Here is a 26970-nt window from a genome sequence, read left to right on the forward strand (position 1 = left end):
GCAAATTGATCGGATTTATTAACAAATGTTGATTTGCATTGAGGATGTACGGTGACGGGGGTGGAGGAGCAAGGCACAGAGATCTGACTGGCTGTTCTGGTCCAATGGAATCGTCGTTGGTCGTTAAGATCCTTTAGTGCTTCTGATCATGGCCTCCATCATCTTCCACTGAACAGGTGTCACCTGAAACACACCTGCTGATGAGTCCACAGCCAATCTGCTCCAGCTTCTGGATGACACGTTTCAGACGGACACTTACTTTACGCAGTTCATTAAACTCTCCAGCCATCGAGACGAACTCCCCTCCATCAAACCGGATCACCTGAAAAGACATGGACATAGACTGAACCAGAGTCTACAGGTGTATATGGACCAGAGTCTACAGGTGTAAATGGACCAGGGTCTACAGGTGTATATGGACCAGAGTCTACAGGTGTATATGGACCAGAGTCTACAGGTGTAAATGGACCAGAGTCTACAGGTGTATATGGACCAGAGTCTACAGGTGTATATGGACCAGAGTCTACATGTGTAAATGGACCAGGGTCTACAGGTGTATATGGACCAGAGTCTACAGGTGTAAATGGACCAGAGTCTACAGGTGTATATGGACCAGAGTCTACAGGTGTATATGGACCAGAGTCTACAGGTGTATATGGACCAGAGTCTACATGTGTAAATGGACCAGAGTCTACAGGTGTAAATGGACCAGGGTCTACAGGTGTATATGGACCAGAGTCTACAGGTGTATATGGACCAGAGTCTACAGGTGTATATGGACCAGGGTCTACAGGTGTATATGGACCAGAGTCTACAGGTGTAAATGGACCAGGGTCTACAGGTGTATATGGACCAGGGTCTACAGGTGTAAATGGACCAGGGTCTACAGGTGTATATGGACCAGAGTCTACAGGTGTATATGGACCAGAGTCTACAGGTGTATATGGACCAGAGTCTACAGGTGTATATGGACCAGAGTCTACAGGTGTATATGGACCAGGGTCTACAGGTGTATATGGACCAGAGTCTACAGGTGTAAATGGACCAGGGTCTACAGGTGTATATGGACCAGAGTCTACAGGTGTATATGGACCAGAGTCTACAGGTGTATATGGACCAGAGTCTACAGGTGTATATGGACCAGAGTCTACAGGTGTAAATGGACCAGGGTCTACAGGTGTATATGGACCAGGGTCTACAGGTGTAAATGGACCAGGGTCTACAGGTGTAAATGGACCAGGGTCTACAGGTGTATATGGACCAGGGTCTACAGGTGTAAATGGACCAGGGTCTACAGGTGTAAATGGACCAGGGTCTACAGGTGTATATGGACCAGGGTCTACAGGTGTATATGGACCAGGGTCTACAGGTGTATATGGACCAGGGTCTACAGGTGTATATGGACCAGGGTCTACAGGTGTAAATGGACCAGGGTCTACAGGTGTAAATGGACCAGGGTCTACAGGTGTAAATGGACCAGAGTCTACAGGTGTATATGGACCAGGGTCTACAGGTGTATATGGACCAGGGTCTACAGGTGTATATGGACCAGGGTCTACAGGTGTAAATGGACCAGGGTCTACAGGTGTAAATGGACCAGGGTCTACAGGTGTAAATGGACCAGAGTCTACAGGTGTATATGGACCAGGGTCTACAGGTGTATATGGACCAGGGTCTACAGGTGTATATGGACCAGGGTCTACAGGTCTATATGGACCAGGGTCTACAGGTGTATATGGACCAGGGTCTACAGGTGTAAATGGACCAGGGTCTACAGGTGTATATGGACCAGGGTCTACAGGTGTAAATGGACCAGGGTCTACAGGTGTAACTGGACCAGGGTCTACAGGTGTATATGGACCAGGGTCTACAGGTGTAAATGGACCAGGGTCTACAGGTGTATATGGACCAGGGTCTACAGGTGTAAATGGACCAGGGTCTACAGGTGTAAATGGACCAGGGTCTACAGGTGTATATCGACCAGGGTCTACAGGTGTATATCGACCAGGGTCTACAGGTGTAGATGGACCAGGGTCTACAGGTGTATATGGACCAGGGTCTACAGGTGTAAATGGACCAGAATCTACAGGTGTATATGGACCAGGGTCTACAGGTGTATATGGACCAGGGTCTACAGGTGTATATGGACGAGGGTCTACAGGTCTATATGGACCAGGGTCTACAGGTCTATATGGACCAGGGTCTACAGGTGTAAATGGACCAGGGTCTACAGGTGTAAATGGACCAGGGTCTACAGGTGTATATGGACCAGGGTCTACAGGTGTATATGGACCAGGGTCTACAGGTGTAAATGGACCAGGGTCTACAGGTGTAAATGGACCAGGGTCTACAGGTGTAAATGGACCAGGGTCTACAGGTGTAAATGGACCAGGGTCTACAGGTGTAAATGGACCAGGGTCTACAGGTGTATATGGACCAGAGTCTACAGGTGTATATGGACCAGGGTCTACAGGTGTAAATGGACCAGGGTCTACAGGTGTATATGGACCAGGGTCTACAGGTGTAAATGGACCAGGGTCTACAGGTGTAAATGGACCAGAGTCTACAGGTGTATATGGACCAGGGTCTACAGGTGTAAATGGACCAGGGTCTACAGGTGTATATGGACCAGGGTCTACAGGTGTAAATGGACCAGGGTCTACAGGTGTATATGGACCAGGGTCTACAGGTGTAAATGGACCAGGGTCTACAGGTGTAAATGGACCAGGGTCTACAGGTGTATATCGACCAGGGTCTACAGGTGTATATCGACCAGGGTCTACAGGTGTAGATGGACCAGGGTCTACAGGTGTATATGGACCAGGGTCTACAGGTGTAAATGGACCAGAGTCTACAGGTGTATATGGACCAGGGTCTACAGGTGTATATGGACCAGGGTCTACAGGTGTATATGGACCAGAGTCTACAGGTGTAAATGGACCAGGGTCTACAGATTTATATCGACCAGGGTCTACAGGTGTATATGGACCAGGGTCTACAGGTGTAACTGGACCAGGGTCTACAGGTGTATATGGACCAGGGTCTACAGGTGTAAATGGACCAGGGTCTACAGGTGTAAATGGACCAGGGTCTACAGGTGTAAATGGACCAGGGTCTACAGGTGTATATGGACCAGGGTCTACAGGTGTAAATGGACCAGGGTCTACAGGTGTAAATGGACCAGGGTCTACAGGTGTATATGGACCAGGGTCTACAGGTGTAAATGGACCAGGGTCTACAGGTGTATATGGACCAGGGTCTACAGGTGTAAATGGACCAGGGTCTACAGGTGTATATGGACCAGGGTCTACAGGTGTAAATGGACCAGGGTCTACAGGTGTATATGGACCAGGGTCTACAGGTGTAAATGGACCAGGGTCTACAGGTGTAAATGGACCAGGGTCTACAGGTGTAAATGGACCAGAGTCTACAGGTGTATATGGACCAGGGTCTACAGGTGTAAATGGACCAGGGTCTACAGGTGTAAATGGACCAGGGTCCACAGATGTATATCGACCAGGGTCTACAGGTGTAAATGGACCAGAGTCTACAGGTGTAAATGGACCAGGGTCTACAGGTGTAAATGGACCAGGGTCTACAAGTGTAGATGGACCAGAGTCTACAGGTGTATATGGACCAGGGTCTACAGGTGTAAATGGACCAGGGTCTACAGGTGTATATGGACCAGGGTCTACAGGTGTATATGGACCAGGGTCTACAGGTGTAAATGGACCAGGGTCTACAGGTGTATATGGACCAGGGTCTACAGGTGTAAATGGACCAGGGTCTACAGGTGTATATGGACCAGGGTCTACAGGTGTAAATGGACCAGGTTCTACAGGTGTAAATGGACCAGGGTCTACAGGTGTAAATGGACCAGAGTCTACAGGTGTATATGGACCAGGGTCTACAGGTCTATATGGACCAGGGTCTACAGGTGTAAATGGACCAGAGTCTACAGGTGTATATGGACCAGGGTCTACAGGTGTAAATGGACCAGGGTCTACAGGTGTATATGGACCAGGGTCTACAGGTGTAAATGGACCAGGGTCTACAGGTGTAAATGGACCAGGGTCTACAGGTGTAAATGGACCAGGGTCTACAGGTGTATATGGACCAGGGTCTACAGGTGTAAATGGACCAGGGTCTACAGGTGTAAATGGACCAGGGTCTACAGGTGTATATGGACCAGGGTCTACAGGTGTAAATGGACCAGGGTCTACAGGTGTATATGGACCAGGGTCTACAGGTGTAAATGGACCAGGGTCTACAGGTGTATATGGACCAGGGTCTACAGGTGTAAATGGACCAGGGTCTACAGGTGTATATGGACCAGGGTCTACAGGTGTAAATGGACCAGGGTCTACAGGTGTAAATGGACCAGGGTCTACAGGTGTATATGGACCAGGGTCTACAGGTGTAAATGGACCAGAGTCTACAGGTGTATATGGACCAGGGTCTACAGGTGTAACTGGACCAGGGTCTACAGGTGTAAATGGACCAGGGTCCACAGATGTATATCGACCAGGGTCTACAGGTGTAAATGAACCAGAGTCTACAGGTGTAAATGGACCAGGGTCTACAGATGTATATGGACCAGGGTCTACAGGTGTAACTGGACCAGGGTCTACAGGTGTATATGGACCAGGGTCTACAGGTGTAAATGGACCAGGGTCTACAGGTGTAAATGGACCAGGGTCTACAGGTGTATATGGACCAGGGTCTACAGGTGTAAATGGACCAGGGTCTACAGGTGTATATGGACCAGGGTCTACAGGTGTAAATGGACCAGGGTCTACAGGTGTAAATGGACCAGGGTCTACAAGTGTAGATGGACCAGAGTCTACAGGTGTATATGGACCAGGGTCTACAGGTGTAAATGGACCAGGGTCTACAGGTGTATATGGACCAGGGTCTACAGGTGTATATGGACCAGGGTCTACAGGTGTAAATGGACCAGGGTCTACAGGTGTATATGGACCAGGGTCTACAGGTGTAAATGGACCAGGGTCTACAGGTGTATATGGACCAGGGTCTACAGGTGTAAATGGACCAGGGTCTACAGGTGTAAATGGACCAGGGTCTACAGGTGTAAATGGACCAGAGTCTACAGGTGTATATGGACCAGGGTCTACAGGTCTATATGGACCAGGGTCTACAGGTGTAAATGGACCAGGGTCTACAGGTGTAAATGGACCAGAGTCTACAGGTGTATATGGACCAGGGTCTACAGGTGTAAATGGACCAGGGTCTACAGGTGTATATGGACCAGGGTCTACAGGTGTAAATGGACCAGGGTCTACAGGTGTATATGGACCAGGGTCTACAGGTGTAAATGGACCAGGGTCTACAGGTGTAAATGGACCAGGGTCTACAGGTGTAAATGGACCAGAGTCTACAGGTGTATATGGACCAGGGTCTACAGGTGTAAATGGACCAGGGTCTACAGGTGTATATGGACCAGGGTCTACAGGTGTAAATGGACCAGGGTCTACAGGTGTATATGGACCAGGGTCTACAGGTGTAAATGGACCAGGGTCTACAGGTGTATATGGACCAGGGTCTACAGGTGTATATGGACAGGGATCTACAGGTGTAAATGGACCAGGGTCTACAGGTGTAAATGGACCAGGGTCTACAGGTGTAAATGGACCAGGGTCTACAGGTGTATATGGACCAGGGTCTACAGGTGTAAATGGACCAGGGTCTACAGGTGTATATGGACCAGGGTCTACAGGTGTATATGGACCAGGGTCTACAGGTGTATATGGACCAGGGTCTACAGGTGTAAATGGACCAGGGTCTACAGGTGTATATGGACAGGGATCTACAGGTGTAAATGGACCAGGGTCTACAGGTGTAAATGGACCAGGGTCTACAGGTGTAAATGGACCAGGGTCTACAGGTGTAAATGGACCAGGGTCTACAGGTGTAGATGGACCAGGGTCTACAGGTGTAGATGGACCAGGGTCTACAGATGTATATCGACCAGGGTCTACAGGTGTATATGGACCAGGGTCTACAGGTGTAAATGGACCAGGGTCTACAGGTGTAACTGGACCAGGGTCTACAGGTGTATATGGACCAGGGTCTACAGGTGTAAATGGACCAGGGTCTACAGGTGTATATGGACCAGGGTCTACAGGTGTAAATGGACCAGGGTCTACAGGTGTATATGGACCAGGGTCTACAGGTGTATATGGACCAGGGTCTACAGGTGTATATGGACCAGGGTCTACAGGTGTAAATGGACCAGGGTCTACAGGTGTATATGGACCAGGGTCTACAGGTGTATATGGACCAGGGTCTACAGGTGTATATGGACCAGGGTCTACAGGTGTAAATGGACCAGAGTCTACAGGTGTAAATGGACCAGGGTCTACAGGTGTATATGGACCAGGGTCTACAGGTGTAAATGGACCAGGGTCTACAGGTGTAACTGGACCAGGGTCTACAGGTGTATATGGACCAGGGTCTACAGGTGTAAATGGACCAGGGTCTACAGGTGTATATGGACCAGGGTCTACAGGTGTATATGGACCAGGGTCTACAGGTGTATATGGACCAGGGTCTACAGGTGTATATGGACCAGGGTCTACAGGTGTATATGGACCAGGGTCTACAGGTGTAAATGGACCAGAGTCTACAGGTGTAAATGGACCAGGGTCTACAGGTGTAAATGGACCAGAGTCTACAGGTGTAAATGGACCAGGGTCTACAGGTGTATATGGACCAGGGTCTACAGGTGTATATGGACCAGGGTCTACAGGTGTATATGGACCAGAGTCTACAGGTGTATATGGACCAGGGTCTACAGGTGTAAATGGACCAGAGTCTACAGGTGTAAATGGACCAGGGTCTACAGGTGTACATGGACCAAGGTCCAGCAGAACTTACTGCTCCTGACATCCAGGTGGCATAGTCACTGCTCAGGTAAGCTGCCAGGTTTGCAAGTTCTGCTGATGTTCCAAGGCGGCCGGCTGGGATTCGATCGATCATGGACTTCTCAAAGGTTCCAGTCGGGTCCAGGCGGCTAAATGCCCCCTGATACCCCCATCATACAATAAAACAGGTAAACAACAAAACAAGGGGGAAAAAATGCATCTCTAGCTTTGATCATTTTAGCGGTACCTTTGTTTTGATTGGTCCAGGTTGGATGATGTTGAACCTGTGGCCATAACGACCCCATTCTGCAGCAAGAGACCTGTGAAATAATAACACCGTTACCATGGTAGCCACACACCCAGGAGATGTTACATTCACATGATCTTGATCTGATCTCGGATCACTATTTAATTCGGATGATGTCAAAGATCCTTCTGACTTGTAGAGCGCTTCAACTCCGGCCTTTGCTGATGCACTTGGAACCACAAATCCAGAACCGGACGCGGCGTAAATTGTGGTGATGGCCAAGAAGGAAGCTCCTGAAACCATTAATGTAAAGAAAAAAGCATGTGAAGATATCACAAAGTATAGCTGTAATTCATCTACACTTCTTAAAGTTCTTCACTCATTGCTCAACATGGAAAACCTATAGGACAACTGCCCTCTAAAACCTACATGACCCTGACATCTGAAACCTACGGGACCCTGACATCTAAAACCTACATGACCCTGACATCTGAAACCTACGGGACCCTGACATCTAAAACCTACAGGACCCTGACATCTGAAACCTACGGGACCCTGACATCTGAAACCTACGGGACCCTGACATCTGAAACCTACATGACCCTGACATCTGAAACCTACGGGACCCTGACATCTGAAACCTACATGACCCTGACATCTGAAACCTACGGGACCCTGACATCTGAAACCTACATGACCCTGACATCTGAAACCTACGGGACCCTGACATCTGAAACCTACATGACCCTGACATCTGAAACCTACGGGACCCTGACATCTGAAACCTACGGGACCCTGACATCTAAAACCTACATGACCCTGACATCTGAAACCTACGGGACCCTGACATCTGAAACCTACGGGACCCTGACATCTAAAACCTACATGACCCCGACATCTGAAACCTACGGGACCCTGACATCTAAAACCTACATGACCCTGACATCTAAAACCTACAGGACCCTGACATCTGAAACCTACAGGACCCTGACATCTGAAACCTACGGGACCCTGACATCTAAAACCTACATGACCCTGACATCTGAAACCTACATGACCCTGACATCTGAAACCTACAGGACCCTGACATCTGAAACCTACATGACCCTGACATCTAAAACCTACAGGACCCTGACATCTGAAACCTACGGGACCCTGACATCTGAAACCTACGGGACCCTGACATCTGAAACCTACATGACCCTGACATCTGAAACCTACAGGACCCTGACATCTAAAACCTACATGACCCTGACATCTGAAACCTACGGGTCCCTGACATCTGAAACCTACGGGTCCCTGACATCTGAAACCTACGGGACCCTGACATCTGAAACCTACGGGACCCTGACATCTAAAACCTACATGACCCTGACATCTGAAACCTACGGGACCCTGACATCTAAAACCTACATGACCCTGACATCTAAAACCTACATGACCCTGACATCTGAAACCTACATGACCCTGACATCTGAAACCTACAGGACCCTGACATCTAAAACCTACATGACCCTGACATCTGAAACCTACGGGACCCTGACATCTGAAACCTACAGGACCCTGACATCTAAAACCTACAGGACCCTGACATCTAAAACCTACATGACCCTGACATCTGAAACCTACGGGACCCTGACATCTAAAACCTACATGACCCTGACATCTGAAACCTACGGGACCCTGACATCTAAAACCTACATGACCCTGACATCTGAAACCTACGGGACCCTGACATCTAAAACCTACATGACCCTGACATCTGAAACCTACGGGACCCTGACATCTAAAACCTACATGACCCTGACATCTGAAACCTACGGGACCCTGACATCTAAAACCTACAGGACCCTGACATCTGAAACCTACGGGACCCTGACATCTAAAACCTACATGACCCTGACATCTGAAACCTACGGGACCCTGACATCTAAAACCTACATGACCCTGACATCTAAAACCTACATGACCCTGACATCTGAAACCTACGGGACCCTGACATCTAAAACCTACATGACCCTGACATCTGAAACCTACGGGACCCTGACATCTGAAACCTACATGACCCTGACATCTGAAACCTACGGGACCCTGACATCTAAAACCTACATGACCCTGACATCTGAAACCTACGGGACCCTGACATCTGAAACCTACAGGACCCTGACATCTAAAACCTACAGGACCCTGACATCTGAAACCTACGGGACCCTGACATCTAAAACCTACATGACCCTGACATCTGAAACCTACGGGACCCTGACATCTGAAACCTACAGGACCCTGACATCTAAAACCTACATGACCCTGACATCTGAAACCTACGGGACCCTGACATCTAAAACCTACGGGACCCTGACCTCCATTGACTGGATGTCTGGTTCTGGAACATCGGGTTCAGGATCTGTCATGCAGGTGACGTGCTGACGTTGCGGTAACGTATTGTGTCATTTCCTGTTTCCCTAGCGTGTGTCACTGCGGATTGCTACGAGCCGTTGGCTCCTTTAACTTCTTTCTAACTTCTATCTACTGTTAAACAACCACTCACTTTAGCGCACAATATCTTCCCAAACCACTGTTCTATATATTGCATTTATTTTTGGGATCTTTGGCTTTCTGTTTACTGACTTAAACAGCTCAAGCACTCGGTTTTAGCATGGCTGCTAGCTCTCTTCCCACACCCCGGTCCCCTGCCTTTTCTTGCTCGGTGTGTCTGATGTTTAGCTACTCCTCCGCCACCTTTAGTGATAACGGTAGGTGTATTAAGTGTAGCAGCGTGGCAGCCTTGGAGGCGAGGCTCTGTGAGTTAGAAGCCCAGCTCCGCACTCAGTTAGGGAAGCAGTTAGTCAGCAAGCCCCCATTAGCCAGTGCGGAGCTACCAGCCAGGGCAGCTAGCCCACCTAGCGGTCCCTCAGCAGTTCCCGCGCAGCCGGGAGCCGAGGCGGGCTGGACGACGGTCAGGCGGAAGCGTAGCCCCAAACCAAAACCCACTGGCCACCACCGACCTGTTCACGTTTCTAACAGATTTTCCCCGCTCGGCGACACACCCGCTGAGGCAGAAACCCTGATTATAGGTAGTTCCATAGTCAGAAACGTGGCTCTAGAGACACCGGGGACCATAGTCAGATGCATTCCTGGGGCCAGAGCGGGCCACGTCGAATCGTATTTGAAACTGCTGGCTAAGGCTAAACGTAAATACCGTAAGATTGTAATTCACGTCGGCGGTAACGACACCCGGTTACGCCAATCGGAGGTCACTAAAATTAATGTTGCTTCGGTGTGTAACTTTGCCAAGAGCATGTCGGACTCCGTAGTTTTCTCTGGTCCCTTGCCAAATTTAATCAGCAATGACATGTTTAGCCGCATGTCATCCTTCAACCGCTGGTTGTCTAGGTGGTGTCCCGATAACAACGTGGGTTTTATAGATAATTGGAGCGCTTTTTGGGGAAAGCCTGGTCTTATTAGGAGAGATGGCATCCATCCCACGTTGGATGGAGCCGCTCTCTTATCCAGCAATATGGACTCTTTTATTAGTCAGCTAAACTGACAACTCAGGGTTGGGACCAGGAGGCAGAATTGTAGTCCTACACACTTTTCTGCAGCTTCCCACCTGCCGCCGCCCACCCAAAACCCCATTCCGACCTTATACAACTCCCCAGCAGTAAGAATTAAACAACACAAAAACACTTCTGGGGTTAATCGTGAAAACCTCATAAAAATAAAAACAATGGATCTAATAAAATCAGAAAATAAGACAATAAAGTGTGGCCTACTGAATATTAGATCCCTCCCAAATAAGTCTTTATTAGTCAATGACTTGATAGGTGATCACCACATTGATTTATTCTGTCTTACGGAAACCTGGTGACAGCAAGAGGATTATGTTAGTATTAATGAAGCTACGCCAGCTAACTATTTAAACTTTCACATTCCTAGAACTACAGGCAGAGGAGGAGGTGTTGCAGCTATTTTTTTTGTTGCACCTTTATCCTTCCCCCTTTAGGTGAAGTGTAGAGATACTTCTTTTAAAAACTGTAAAATTGGCTGCAGGGCCTAAGTTTCAGTTCCATTCTGTAAACTTGTCACATGTCTGTATGTCGGACGTTGGACGAGCTGGCTTGAACCTTGAATTTCCCCTTGGGGGGAAATAAATGAAGTATCTTTGATTTGAACATGATAATAAAGCCTGCGATGGACTGGCGAGCTGTCCAGGGTGTACCCTGCCTGTTGCCCAAAGCCAGCTGGGATAGGCTCCAGCTTCCCTGCGACCCTGAATTGGATTAAGCGGTTCAGAAAATGAATGAATGAATGAAAATAAAGCAGAGACCTGCTCGAATTCCAAATAATAAAGTTCAGATTCGGAATAAATCACCGGGCTGTCAGTAAATAAAACACAGGATTCCCTCCTTTTGTAAAATTCTTCTCTGATTGGTCGCATTGTTGTACATGTGTTGCATTCACTGAAGCCAGGAAATTACAAAACTACCTTCTTATTTAATGTCATACAGCAGCTCAGCTAATGTAAACTTATTTCTTCTGGGCTGGAAAATCCTTTGACACATGATTATAAATGTTCAGGGCTGGAGTCGGCCAGTTCTGTTAGCACTTCTGGTCTGTGGATCTGGTACCTTTCTGGTTCTGGATCAGTCTCTTGCCAAGTTCCAGAGTGGTGAACGCCGTCCCACTGAGGACAATGTCTGTGATGCTCTTCCAGCCGTTCGGTGTGAGACGTTCCGATGGACAGATGAAGTTTCCTGCTGCGTTGTTGATGATAACCTGAACCAATCAGAAAAACAGAACCATCAGGTGTCAGGTTGGTACTAGCATGTAAAGGTACCATTTTTCAGTGCCTAAGTGCATCCTTATGAGCCCATTTCTAAGCTGCACATGAACGCCGCTTTGCACACACCAGTGTGATGACGTCAGTAGCTGCACCCTGCGGCAGATAAAGCAACGCAAAGCAGCAGCGGGAATACTTCACCGAATTAAACACTCAAAGCTGAGAACTGCCTCAGATCTCCAGCTCCCTCCGATACCATCTGCAGCCAGCGGAGAAAAAACGCATCCAATGATGGATTCAGTGGCAATGACAACATGATGGTAGCTTACTGCCCAAAGAGAGCGTGCGCACCAGCTCTACAACAACGCTTTATAACGCAGTCTACTGGTCCTCTCTTTTCAAGCGCTTTTAATGATCAACAAAGTTGTTAACCCACCTGAACATACTGCTGTTACTTAAAGTGCTGAGCTATGTGAATATTTTAGTCAATTTTTTACAGAAAAAATTTGGAGCATTCGGGCTCAAGTTTCTGGTTGTGATACAGACCCAAGTGTCCCTGGACGGATCGGTGCGGCGTCTGCAGTAATGCAGGCTCTGCGCCGGTCTGTCGTGGTGAAGAAGGAGCTGAGCCAGAAGGCGAAGCTCTCCATTTACCAGTCGATCTACGTTCCTACCCTCACCTATGGTCATGAGCTGTGGGTCGTGACCGAAAGAAGGAGATCTCGTATACAGGCGGCTGAAATGAGTTTCCTCCGCAGGGTGGCCGGGCTCTCCCTTAGAGATAGGGTGAGGAGCTCGGTCATCCGGGAGGAGATCAGAGTAGAGCCGCTGCTCCTCCGCATCGAGAGGAACCAGTAGAGGTGGCTCGGGCATCTGGTCAGGATGCCTCCTGGACCTCCCTGGTGAGGTGTTCCAGGCACATCCCTCTGGGAGGAGACCCCGGGGAAGACCCAGGACACACTGGAGGGATTACATCTCTCGGCTGGCCTGGGAACGCCTCGGGATCCCCCCCGCAGAGTTGGCAAATGTGGCTGAGGAGAGGGAAGTCTGGGCTTCCCTGCTTAGGCTGCTGCCCCCGCGACCCGACCCCGGATAAGCGGCAGAAGATGGATGGATGGAGTTGGTCTGTTTTAAAAGACGCGTTCCGTAACGCTCTGACACTAAAACTCGGCGTCCCGGACGTGTTCCATGACACGGTGTCATCTATCATGTGTATCCGTAGAGCCGCTGCTGCCTGCAGCGTCCTGAGAAACTGACACAACGTTTACATCCAGGACGCGACGTTTTGCTTCATCATGAGGAACTGGATGTTCTGAACACGCAGCGTCGTTGATTCAGCAAAGAAACAAGAAGATTAAAAGAGAGAAAACATCATCAGATCATCTTCTGCTGGCTAGAGAGCTAACAGGTCAGGTAGGATGCAGGGTGGGTTCGCCGTCGGTAGGGGGCGCTGACGGGAAAATGGCAAATGTTTTACAGTGTCTTAACATGGGAGTCTATGGGGATTTGCTCTGTTCTGGAGCCCCTAGTGGATGAAGGGGGAACTGCAGAAGGTTGCCGTTTGGTTCCAGGTGTGTCCTACACATGTGTCAGGTAAGGGTCAGGTGTATGTGGTTACATCAGGAAGTCCAGTTAGAGATTCCATCTGGTCGACACACTGAGAGACGGCTTGGGGGTCTCTGACATCACACTGAACCACATGGACCTGAGGAGACAGAGGGGGACTGGAAGTCAGTAATGATCTTCTCATGGCCTCAGATAAAGGACTTCTGTCTGGACTCATTCTTTTAGATCTCAGTGCTGCATTCGACACTATTGATCACGATATTCTGCTACAGAGGCTGGAACATGTTATTGGGATTAAAGGGACCGCATTAGACTGGTTCCAGTCAGATTTATCTGATAGATTTCAGTTTGTAAATGTAAATGATGAGTCTTCCTCACACACCAGGCTAAGTCATGGAGTTCCTCAGGGTTCTGTACTTGGACCAACACTTTTCACATTATACATGCTTCCCTTAGGAAATATCATCAGGCAGCATGGTATAAATGTTCATTTCTATGCGGATGACACTCAGATCTACCTCTCCATGAAGCCAGATGAAACCAATCAGTTTCTTAGATTACAAAGATGTCTTACAGACATCAAGACCTGGATGGGATATCAGCAAAGTATGTTCCTCCTCTTTCTGCAGGTCTTTCTGAATAAAAGCTGTTGTACATGTTGATCTGAGATGGTTGCCCTCCCTGAACCAGGTTCTGCTGGGTGGTTTTCCTTACCACTGTCGCCTCATGCAGCTCAGGATGGAGGACTGGATCCAAGTCTTTGTTGGCTTCCGTTAACTAGACTGATTCTAAATCAAACTGATGTCTGTAAAGTGAGCTGAGACAACGTTGTGGCTGCCCTGAGTTGTGAAGCGGTACTATACACATAAAACTGGACTGACTTGAATCAAAGTGGATCATACTGGACTGCACCAGGTCTGACTGGGTCAATCCAGCTTGGTTCTGTGAGAAAAACCTGTCTCACCTTGTTTCCAGTCTGGCTGCTGATCTCTTCAGCGGTTTTCTGCAGGACATCCAGCTTCCTGTACAGAAACACAGGAACACAAAGCTGGATCAGGATCTCCACACAGACATGGTTCCAGTTCCAGTTCAGCCAGAGAACCACACCAGGCCACTGTGAATCATGACTCTTTTCAGCCCATGTCTGCATCAGTCCTGCAGACTTTATATGTCCCCCAACTGAACCAAATCTAGTTTAGAAGGTCTGGATCTACATTCACACTACTACTGTTTGGTCTGCTTGGAGCGAGGGCCGCTTCAGGGTCGTAGAAAACGACAACAGTTGTTGTCGTTTGGTTGAGGACTTGGCTCAGTTGGGGACTCGGCCCGGTTGGGTGACTTGGTACATTTGAGGACTGTGTCCATTTAGGGGCTCGGTCCGGTTGGGGACCCGGTCCGACTGGGGACTCGGTCCGGTTGGGGACTCGGTCCAGTTGGGGACTCGTCTATTAGGGGACTCGGTCCAGTGGGGGACTCGGCCCAGTTAGGGACTCGTCTATTAGGGGACTCGGTCCAGTGGGGGACTCTGCCCAGTTAGGGACTCGGTCCAGTGGGGGACTCGGTCCAGTGGGGGACTCGGCCCAGTTAGGGACTCGTCTATTAGGGGACTCGGTCCAGTGGGGGACTCGGCCCAGTTAGGGACTCGTCTATTAGGGGACTCGGTGCAGTTGGGGACTCGGCCCAGTTAGGGACTCGTCTATTAGGGGACTCGGTCCAGTGGGGGACTCGGCCCAGTGGGGGACTCGTCTATTAGGGGACTCGGTCCAGTTGGGGACTCGGCCCAGTTAGGGACTCGTCTATTAGGGGACTCGGCCCAGTGGGGGACTCGGCCCAGTTAGGGACTCGTCTATTAGGGGACTCGGTCCAGTGGGGGACTCGGCCCAGTGGGGGACTCGTCTATTAGGGGACTCGGTCCAGTGGGGGACTCGGCCCAGTGGGGGACTCGTCTATTAGGGGACTCGGTCCAGTGGGGGACTCGGCCCAGTTAGGGACTCGTCTATTAGGGGACTCGGTCCAGTGGGGGACTCGGCCCAGTTAGGGACTCGTCTATTAGGGGACTCGGTCCAGTGGGGGACTCGGCCCAGTTAGGGACTCGTCTATTAGGGGACTCGGTCCAGTGGGGGACTCGGCCCAGTTAGGGACTCGTCTATTAGGGGACTCGGTGCAGTTGGGGACTCGGCCCAGTTAGGGACTCGTCTATTAGGGGACTCGGTCCAGTGGGGGACTCGGCCCAGTTAGGGACTCGTCTATTAGGGGACTCGGTCCAGTGGGGGACTCGGCCCAGTTAGGGACTCGTCTATTAGGGGACTCGGTCTTAGTATTAAGAAGTACTACTGTAGTGAATGACTGCTAGTAGTAATACTGTAGTAAATGCCTGTCGTAGTACTACTGTAGTAAATGACTGGTAGTAGTACTACTGTAGTAAATGACTTAAGTAGTACTACTGTAGTAAATGACTGGTAGTAGTACTACTGTAGTAAATGACTGTTAAGTAGTACTACTGTAGTAAATGACTGTTAAGTAGTACTACTGTAGTAAATGACTGGTAGTAGTACTACTGTAGTAAATGACTGTTAAGTAGTACTACTGTAGTAAATGACTGGTAGTAGTACTACTGTAGTAAATGACTGGTAGTAGTACTACTGTAGTAAATGACTGGTAGTAGTACTACTGTAGTAAATGACTGGTAGTAGTACTACTGTAGTAAATGACTGTTAAGTAGTACTACTGTAGTAAATGACTGGTAGTAGTACTACTGTAGTAAATGACTGTTAAGTAGTACTACTGTAGTAAATGACTGGTAGTAGTACTACTGTAGTAAATGACTGTTAAGTAGTACTACTGTAGTAAATGACTGGTAGTAGTACTACTGTAGTAAATGACTGTTAAGTAGTACTACTGTAGTAAATGACTGGTAGTAGTACTACTGTAGTAAATGACTGTTAAGTAGTACTACTGTAGTAAATGACTGGTAGTAGTACTACTGTAGTAAATGACTGTTAAGTAGTACTACTGTAGTAAATGACTGGTAGTAGTACTACTGTAGTAAATGACTGTTAAGTAGTACTACTGTAGTAAATGACTGGTAGTAGTACTACTGTAGTAAATGACTGTTAAGTAGTACTACTGTAGTAAATGACTGGTAGTAGTACTACTGTAGTAAATGACTGTTAAGTAGTACTACTGTAGTAAATGACTGGTAGTAGTACTACTGTAGTAAATGACTGTTAAGTAGTACTACTGTAGTAAATGACTGGTAGTAGTACTACTGTAGTAAATGACTGGTAGTAGTACTACTGTAGTAAATGACTGGTAGTAGTACTACTGTAGTAAATGACTGTTAAGTAGTACTACTGTAGTAAATGACTGGTAGTAGTACTACTGTAGTAAATGACTGTTAAGTAGTACTACTGTAGTACTATTAGGGTTAGCAGTACCCGGTACGTACTATACGCTGTAAAAAGTAGTCCCGGTATGCAAAGGGACAGAATTCAGAAGGTCTGGTACTGCGTACCGGTCCACTTAAAGCACTGGTCACGGTGGCCTAGACCTGATCCCCCTTCCAGAACCATTGTCCATGTGAGGATCACATGACCTCTGTGACCTCTGACCTGCTGGCAATGACGCACTGTGCTCCGAGTTGGGACAGGATGGAGGTCATGGCCCGGCCCAGACCGGTGCCGCCCCCGGTGATGAAGGCCACTTTGTTGTTGAAGCTTCCAGGTGGCAGCATCGCACTTTCAGCCGGCGGGAAGAACCGGGACGCAGATCCAGTCGCAAGACCTGCATACCTGTGGAACCAGGACTAACACACAGAACACAACTCAGTGGGGTCAGAACCGGGTCCCTGCAGTGGGTCTAGAACCGGGTCCCTGCAGTGGGTCTAGAACCGGGTCCCTGCAGTGGGTCTAGAACCGGGTCCCTGCAGTGGGTCTAGACCCAGTTATTTGGGATCTAAACAATCATATTGATATCGACCATTATAATCAGAGTCTCCATTATTAATGATGCAGCCAGACAGACCAGAAACCAGACCCAGCGTCCAGACTAGCCAGATCCAGAAACCAGACCTACCGTCCAGACTAGCCAGATCCAGAAACCAGACCTACCGTCCAGACTAGCCAGATCCAGAAACCAGACCTACCGTCCAGACTAGCCAGATCCAGAAACCAGACCCAGCGTCCAGACTAGCCAGATCCAGAAACCAGACCCAGCGTCCAGACTAGCCAGATCCAGAAACCAGACCCAGCGTCCAGACTAGCCAGATCCAGAAACCAGACCCAGCGTCCAGACTAGCCAGATCCAGAAACCAGACCCAGCGTCCAGACTAGCCAGATCCAGAAACCAGACCCAGCGTCCAGACTAGCCAGATCCAGAAACCAGACCCAGCGTCCAGACTAGCCAGATCCAGAAACCAGACCCAGCGTCCAGACTAGCCAGATCCAGAAACCAGACCCAGCGTCCAGACTAGCTAGATCCAGAAACCAGACCCAGCGTCCAGACTAGCCAGATCCAGAAACCAGACCCACCGTCCAGACTAGCCAGATCCAGAAACCAGACCCACCGTCCAGACTAGCCAGATCCAGAAACCAGACCCAGCGTCCAGACTAGCCAGATCCAGAAACCAGACCCAGCGTCCAGACTAGCCAGATCCAGAAACCAGACCCAGCGTCCAGACTAGCCAGATCCAGAAACCAGACCCAGCGTCCAGACTAGCCAGATCCAGAAACCAGACCCACCGTCCAGACTAGCCAGATCCAGAAACCAGACCCAGCGTCCAGACTAGCCAGATCCAGAAACCAGACCCAGCGTCCAGACTAGCTAGACCCAGAAACCAGACCCACCGTCCAGACTAGCCAGATCCAGAAACCAGACCCAGCATCCAGACTAGCCAGATCCAGAAACCAGACCCACCGCCCAGACTACCCAGATCCAGAAACCAGACCCAGCGTCCAGACTACCCAGATCCAGAAACCAGACCCAGCGTCCAGACTAGCCAGATCCAGAAACCAGACCCAGCGTCCAGACTAGCCAGATCCAGAAACCAGACCCAGGGTCCAGACTAGCCAGATCCAGAAACCAGACCCAGGGTCCAGACTAGCCAGATCCAGAAACCAGACCCAGCGTCCAGACTAGCCAGATCCAGAAACCAGACCCAGCGTCCAGACTAGCCAGATCCAGAAACCAGACCCAGCGTCCAGACTAGCCAGATCCAGAAACCAGACCCAGGGTCCAGACTAGCCAGATCCAGAAACCAGACCCAGGGTCCAGACTAGCCAGATCCAGAAACCAGACCCAGGGTCCAGACTAGCCAGATCCAGAAACCAGACCCAGGGTCCAGACTAGCCAGATCCAGAAACCAGACCCACCGTCCAGACTAGCCAGATCCAGAAACCAGACCCACCGTCCAGACTAGCCAGATCCAGAAACCAGACCCAGCGTCCAGACTAGCCAGATCCAGAAACCAGACCCACCGTCCAGACTAGCTAGATCCAGAAACCAGACCCAGCGTCCAGACTAGCCAGATCCAGAAACCAGACCCAGCGTCCAGACTAGCCAGATCCAGAAACCAGACCCAGCGTCCAGACTAGCCAGATCCAGAAACCAGACCCAGCGTCCAGACTAGCTAGACCCAGAAACCAGACCCACCGTCCAGACTAGCCAGATCCAGAAACCAGACCCAGCGTCCAGACTAGCCAGATCCAGAAACCAGACCCACCGTCCAGACTAGCCAGATCCAGAAACCAGACCCACCGTCCAGACTAGCCAGATCCAGAAACCAGACCCACCGTCCAGACTAGCCAGATCCAGAAACCAGACCCACCGTCCAGACTAGCCAGATCCAGAAACCAGACCCAGCGTCCAGACTAGCCAGATCCAGAAACCAGACCCAGCGTCCAGACTAGCCAGACCCAGAAACCAGACCCAGCATCCAGACTAGCCAGATCCAGAAACCAGACCCACCGTCCAGACTAGCCAGATCCAGAAACCAGACCCAGCGTCCAGACTAGCCAGATCCAGAAACCAGACCCAGCGTCCAGACTAGCCAGATCCAGAAACCAGACCCAGCGTCCAGACTAGCCAGATCCAGAAACCAGACCCAGCGTCCAGACTAGCCAGACCCAGCGTCCAGACTAGCCAGATCCAGAAACCAGACCCAGCGTCCAGACTAGCCAGATCCAGAAACCAGACCCAGCGTCCAGACTAGCCAGATCCAGAAACCAGACCCAGCGTCCAGACTAGCCAGATCCAGAAACCAGACCCAGCGTCCAGACTAGCCAGATCCAGAAACCAGACCCAGCGTCCAGACTAGCCAGATCCAGAAACCAGACCCAGCGTCCAGACTAGCCAGATCCAGAAACCAGACCCAGCGTCCAGACTAGCCAGATCCAGAAACCAGACCCAGCGTCCAGACTAGCCAGATCCAGAAACCAGACCCAGCGTCCAGACTAGCCAGATCCAGAAACCAGACCCACCGTCCAGACTAGCCAGATCCAGAAACCAGACCCACCGTCCAGACTAGCCAGATCCAGAAACCAGACCCACCGTCCAGACTAGCCAGATCCAGAAACCAGACCCAGCGTCCAGACTAGCCAGATCCAGAAACCAGACCCACCGTCCAGACTAGCCAGATCCAGAAACCAGACCCAGCGTCCAGACTAGCCAGATCCAGAAACCAGACCCAGCGTCCAGACTAGCCAGATCCAGAAACCAGACCCACCGTCCAGACTAGCCAGATCCAGAAACCAGACCCACCGTCCAGACTAGCCAGATCCAGAAACCAGACCCAGCGTCCAGACTAGCCAGATCCAGAAACCAGACCCAGCGTCCAGACTAGCCAGACCCAGCGTCCAGACTAGCCAGATCCAGAAACCAGACCCAGCGTCCAGATTAGCCAGATCCAGAAACCAGACCCACCGTCCAGACTAGCCAGATCCAGAAACCAGACCCAGCGTCCAGACTAGCCAGATCCAGAAACCAGACCCAGCGTCCAGACTAGCCAGATCCAGAAACCAGACCCAGCGTCCAGACTAGCCAGATCCAGAAACCAGACCCAGCGTCCAGACTAGCCAGATCCAGAAACCAGACCCAGCGTCCAGACTAGCCAGATCCAGAAACCAGACCCAGCGTCCAGACTAGCCAGATCCAGAAACCAGACCCAGCGTCCAGACTAGCCAGATCCAGAAACCAGACCCAGCGTCCAGACTAGCCAGATCCAGAAACCAGACCCAGCGTCCAGACTAGCCAGATCCAGAAACCAGACCCAGCGTCCAGACTAGCCAGATCCAGAAACCAGACCCACCGTCCAGACTAGCCAGATCCAGAAACCAGACCCACCGTCCAGACTAGCCAGATCCAGAAACCAGACCCAGCGTCCAGACTAGCCAGATCCAGAAACCAGACCCACCGTCCAGACTAGCCAGATCCAGAAACCAGACCCAGCGTCCAGACTAGCCAGATCCAGAAACCAGACCCAGCGTCCAGACTAGCCAGATCCAGAAACCAGACCCAGCGTCCAGACTAGCCAGATCCAGAAACCAGACCCAGCGTCCAGACTAGCCAGATCCAGAAACCAGACCCAGCGTCCAGACTAGCCAGATCCAGAAACCAGACCCACCGTCCAGACTAGCCAGATCCAGAAACCAGACCCACCGTCCAGACTAGCCAGATCCAGAAACCAGACCCAGCGTCCAGACTAGCCAGATCCAGAAACCAGACCCAGCGTCCAGACTAGCCAGATCCAGAAACCAGACCCACCGTCCAGACTAGCCAGATCCAGAAACCAGACCCAGCGTCCAGACTAGCCAGATCCAGAAACCAGACCCAGGGTCCAGACTAGCCAGATCCAGAAACCAGACCCACCGTCCAGACTAGCCAGATCCAGAAACCAGACCAACCGTCCAGACTAGCCAGATCCAGAAACCAGACCCACCGTCCAGACTAGCCAGATCCAGAAACCAGACCCACCGTCCAGACTAGCCAGATCCAGAAACCAGACCCAGCGTCCAGACTAGCCAGATCCAGAAACCAGACCCACCGTCCAGACTAGCCAGATCCAGAAACCAGACCCAGCGTCCAGACTAGCCAGATCCAGAAACCAGACCCAGCGTCCAGACTAGCCAGATCCAGAAACCAGACCCAGCGTCCAGACTAGCCAGATCCAGAAACCAGACCCAGCGTCCAGACTAGCCAGATCCAGAAACCAGACCCAGCGTCCAGACTAGCCAGATCCAGAAACCAGACCCAGCGTCCAGACTAGCCAGATCCAGAAACCAGACCCAGGGTCCAGACTAGCCAGATCCAGAAACCAGACCCACCGTCCAGACTAGCCAGATCCAGAAACCAGACCAACCGTCCAGACTAGCCAGATCCAGAAACCAGACCCACCGTCCAGACTAGCCAGATCCAGAAACCAGACCCACCGTCCAGACTAGCCAGATCCAGAAACCAGACCCAGCGTCCAGACTAGCCAGATCCAGAAACCAGACCCAGCGTCCAGACTAGCCAGATCCAGAAACCAGACCCAGCGTCCAGACTAGCCAGATCCAGAAACCAGACCCAGCGTCCAGACTAGCCAGATCCAGAAACCAGACCCAGCGTCCAGACTAGCCAGATCCAGAAACCAGACCCAGCGTCCAGACTAGCCAGATCCAGAAACCAGACCCAGCGTCCAGACTAGCCAGATCCAGAAACCAGACCCAGCGTCCAGACTAGCCAGATCCAGAAACCAGACCCAGCGTCCAGACTAGCCAGATCCAGAAACCAGACCCAGCGTCCAGACTAGCCAGATCCAGAAACCAGACCCAGCGTCCAGACTAGCCAGATCCAGAAACCAGACCCAGCGTCCAGACTAGCCAGATCCAGAAACCAGACCCACCGTCCAGACTAGCCAGATCCAGAAACCAGACCCACCGTCCAGACTAGCCAGATCCAGAAACCAGACCCACCGTCCAGACTAGCCAGATCCAGAAACCAGACCCAGCGTCCAGACTAGCCAGATCCAGAAACCAGACCCACCGTCCAGACTAGCCAGATCCAGAAACCAGACCCAGCGTCCAGACTAGCCAGATCCAGAAACCAGACCCACCGTCCAGACTAACCAGATCCAGAAACCAGACCCAGCGTCCAGACTAGCCAGATCCAGAAACCAGACCCAGCGTCCAGACTAGCCAGATCCAGAAACCAGACCCAGCGTCCAGACTAGCCAGACCCAGCGTCCAGACTACCCAGATCCGGAAACCAGACCCAGCGTCCAGACTAGCCAGATCCAGAAACCAGACCCAGCGTCCAGACTAGCCAGATCCAGAAACCAGACCCAGGGTCCAGACTAGCCAGATCCAGAAACCAGACCCAGCGTCCAGACTAGCCAGATCCAGAAACCAGACCCAGCGTCCAGACTAGCCAGATCCAGAAACCAGACCCAGCGTCCAGACTAGCCAGATCCAGAAACCAGACCCAGCGTCCAGACTAGCCAGATCCAGAAACCAGACCCAGCGTCCAGACTAGCCAGATCCAGAAACCAGACCCAGCGTCCAGACTAGCCAGATCCAGAAACCAGACCCAGCGTCCAGACTAGCCAGATCCAGAAACCAGACCCACCGTCCAGACTAGCCAGATCCAGAAACCAGACCCACCGTCCAGACTAGCTAGATCCAGAAACCAGACCCACCGTCGAGACTAGCCAGATCCAGAAACCAGACCCACCGTCCAGACTAGCTAGATCCAGAAACCAGACCCACCGTCGAGACTAGCCAGATCCAGAAACCAGACCCACCGTCCAGACTAGCCAGACCCAGCGTCCAGACTAGCCAGATCCGGAAACCAGACCCAGCGTCCAGACTAGCCAGATCCGGAAACCAGACCCAGCGTCCAGACTAGCCAGATCCAGAAACCAGACCCACCGTCCAGACTAGCCAGATCCAGAAACCAGACCCACCGTCCAGACTAGCCAGATCCAGAAACCAGACCCACCGTCCAGACTAGCCAGATCCAGAAACCAGACCCACCGTCCAGACTAGCCAGATCCAGAAACCAGACCCACCGTCCAGACTAGCCAGATCCAGAAACCAGACCCAGCGTCCAGACTAGCCAGATCCAGAAACCAGACCCAGCGTCCAGACTAGCCAGATCCAGAAACCAGACCCAGCGTCCAGACTAGCCAGATCCAGAAACCAGACCCAGCGTCCAGACTAGCCAGATCCAGAAACCAGACCCAGCGTCCAGACTAGCCAGATCCAGAAACCAGACCCAGCGTCCAGACTAGCCAGATCCAGAAACCAGACCCAGCGTCCAGACTAGCCAGATCCAGAAACCAGACCCAGCGTCCAGACTAGCCAGATCCAGAAACCAGACCCAGCGTCCAGACTAGCCAGATCCAGAAACCAGACCCAGCGTCCAGACTAGCCAGATCCAGAAACCAGACCCAGCGTCCAGACTAGCCAGATCCAGAAACCAGACCCAGCGTCCAGACTAGCCAGATCCAGAAACCAGACCCAGCGTCCAGACTAGCCAGATCCAGAAACCAGACCCAGCGTCCAGACTAGCCAGATCCAGAAACCAGACCCACCGTCCAGACTAGCCAGATCCAGAAACCAGACCCAGCGTCCAGACTAGCCAGATCCAGAAACCAGACCCAGCATCCAGACTAGCCAGATCCAGAAACCAGACCCACCGTCCAGACTAGCCAGATCCAGAAACCAGACCCAGCGTCCAGACTAGCCAGATCCAGAAACCAGACCCAGCGTCCAGACTAGCCAGATCCAGAAACCAGACCCACCGTCCAGACTAGCTAGATCCAGAAACCAGACCCACCGTCCAGACTAGCCAGATCCAGAAACCAGACCCACCGTCCAGACTAGCCAGATCCAGAAACCAGACCCAGCATCCAGACTAGCCAGATCCAGAAACCAGACCCAGCATCCAGACTAGCCAGATCCAGAAACCAGACCCAGCGTCCAGACTAGCTAGATCCAGAAACCAGACCCACCGTCCAGACTAGCCAGATCCAGAAACCAGACCCACCGTCCAGACTAGCCAGATCCAGAAACCAGACCCACCGTCCAGACTAGCTAGATCCAGAAACCAGACCCAGCGTCCAGACTAGCCAGATCCAGAAACCAGACCCAGCGTCCAGACTAGCCAGATCCAGAAACCAGACCCACCGTCCAGACTAGCTAGATCCAGAAACCAGACCCACCGTCCAGACTAGCCAGATCCAGAAACCAGACCCACCGTCCAGACTAGCCAGATCCAGAAACCAGACCCAGCATCCAGACTAGCCAGATCCAGAAACCAGACCCAGCATCCAGACTAGCCAGATCCAGAAACCAGACCCAGCGTCCAGACTAGCTAGATCCAGAAACCAGACCCACCGTCCAGACTAGCCAGATCCAGAAACCAGACCCACCGTCCAGACTAGCTAGATCCAGAAACCAGACCCAGCATCCAGACTAGCCAGATCCAGAAACCAGACCCAGCATCCAGACTAGCCAGATCCAGAAACCAGACCCAGCGTCCAGACTAGCCAGATCCAGAAACCAGACCCACCGTCCAGACTAGCTAGATCCAGAAACCAGACCCACCATCCAGACTAGCCAGATCCAGAAACCAGACCCAGCGTCCAGACTAGCCAGATCCAGAAACCAGACCCACCGTCCAGACTAGCCAGATCCAGAAACCAGACCCACCGTCCAGACTAGCTAGATCCAGAAACCAGACCCACCGTCCAGACTAGCCAGATCCAGAAACCAGACCCACCGTCCAGACTAGCTAGATCCAGAAACCAGACCCACCGTCCAGACTAGCCAGATCCAGAAACCAGACCCACCGTCCAGACTAGCCAGATCCAGAAACCAGACCCAGCATCCAGACTAGCCAGATCCAGAAACCAGACCCACCGTCGAGACTAGCCAGATCCAGAAACCAGACCCACCGTCCAGACTAGCCAGATCCAGAAACCAGACCCACCGTCCAGACTAGCCAGATCCAGAAACCAGACCCACCGTCCAGACTAGCCAGATCCAGAAACCAGACCCAGCGTCCAGACTAGCCAGATCCAGAAACCAGACCCACCGTCCAGACTAGCCAGATCCAGAAACCAGACTAGCCAGATCCAGAAACCAGACCCACCGTCCAGACTAGCCAGATCCAGAAACCAGACTAGCCAGATCCAGAAACAAGACCCACCGTCCAGACTAGCCAGATCCAGAAACCAGACCCACCGTCCAGACTAGCCAGATCCAGAAACCAGACCCAGCATCCAGACTAGCTAGATCCAGAAACCAGACCCAGCATCCAGACTAGCTAGATCCAGAAACCAGACCCAGGGTCCAGACTAGCCAGATCCAGAAACAAGACCCACCGTCCAGACTAGCCAGATCCAGAAACCAGACCCACCGTCCAGACTAGCCAGATCCAGAAACCAGACCCACCGTCCAGACTAGCTAGATCCAGAAACCAGACCCACCGTCCAGACTAGCCAGATCCAGAAACCAGACCCACCGTCCAGACTAGCCAGATCCAGAAACCAGACCCAGCATCCAGACTAGCCAGATCCAGAAACCAGACCCACCGTCGAGACTAGCCAGATCCAGAAACCAGACCCACCGTCCAGACTAGCCAGATCCAGAAACCAGACCCACCGTCCAGACTAGCCAGATCCAGAAACCAGACCCAGCGTCCAGACTAGCCAGATCCAGAAACCAGACCCAGCGTCCAGACTAGCCAGATCCAGAAACCAGACCCAGCGTCCAGACTAGCTAGACCCAGAAACCAGACCCACCGTCCAGACTAGCCAGATCCAGAAACCAGACCCACCATCCAGACTAGCTAGATCCAGAAACCAGACCCACCGTCCAGACTAGCCAGATCCAGAAACCAGACCCAGCGTCCAGACTAGCCAGATCCAGAAACCAGACCCAGCGTCCAGACTAGCCAGATCCAGAAACAAGACCCACCGTCCAGACTAGCCAGATCCAGAAACCAGACCCAGCGTCCAGACTAGCCAGATCCAGAAACCAGACCCAGCGTCCAGACTAGCCAGATCCAGAAACCAGACCCAGCGTCCAGACTAGCCAGATCCAGAAACCAGACCCAGCGTCCAGACTAGCCAGATCCAGAAACCAGACCCAGCGTCCAGACTAGCCAGATCCAGAAACCAGACCTACCGTCCAGACTAGCCAGATCCAGAAACCAGACCCAGCGTCCAGACTAGCCAGATCCAGAAACCAGACCCACCGTCCAGACTAGCCAGATCCAGAAACCAGACCCACCGTCCAGACTAGCCAGATCCAGAAACCAGACCCACCGTCCAGACTAGCCAGATCCAGAAACCAGACTAGCCAGATCCAGAAACCACTAAGTGACGTAAATTTGATGACGTGTTCATCACCTTCAGAGTTCTTCTTCTTCTTCCCAGAAACTCAGCGGACATCCGAAGCGCCGCCATTTTGCTGTGTGACGTCACAGTGGAACGAACCAACAGAAGGGGGGTG

General features: G+C 51.5%; 1 protein-coding gene across 2 annotated transcripts; it reads right to left on the reverse strand.

The window, feature by feature from the left end:
• Positions 1-26948, reverse strand: decr1 (2,4-dienoyl CoA reductase 1, mitochondrial). Of its 2 annotated transcripts, XM_079240342.1 has the most exons (10): positions 26868-26948; positions 17089-17282; positions 14442-14499; positions 13530-13616; positions 11760-11907; positions 7325-7424; positions 7132-7204; positions 6898-7044; positions 260-322; positions 1-183 (listed from the first exon to the last, which is right to left on the reverse strand). In XM_079240342.1, exons 1-10 carry the CDS (start codon positions 26922-26924, stop codon positions 124-126), a joined length of 987 nt encoding a protein of 328 aa, XP_079096468.1. In that variant the 5' UTR covers positions 26925-26948; the 3' UTR covers positions 1-123. The 2 variants fall into 2 exon arrangements, with proteins under 2 accessions (XP_079096468.1, XP_079096467.1); XM_079240341.1 differs by having other exon boundaries at positions 7132-7424.
• Positions 26949-26970: the final 22 nt, after the last annotated feature.

Source organism: Telmatherina bonti, assembly GCF_933228915.1.
Source record: "Telmatherina bonti genome assembly, chromosome: 5".
Classification (NCBI taxonomy): domain Eukaryota; kingdom Metazoa; phylum Chordata; class Actinopteri; order Atheriniformes; family Telmatherinidae; genus Telmatherina; species Telmatherina bonti.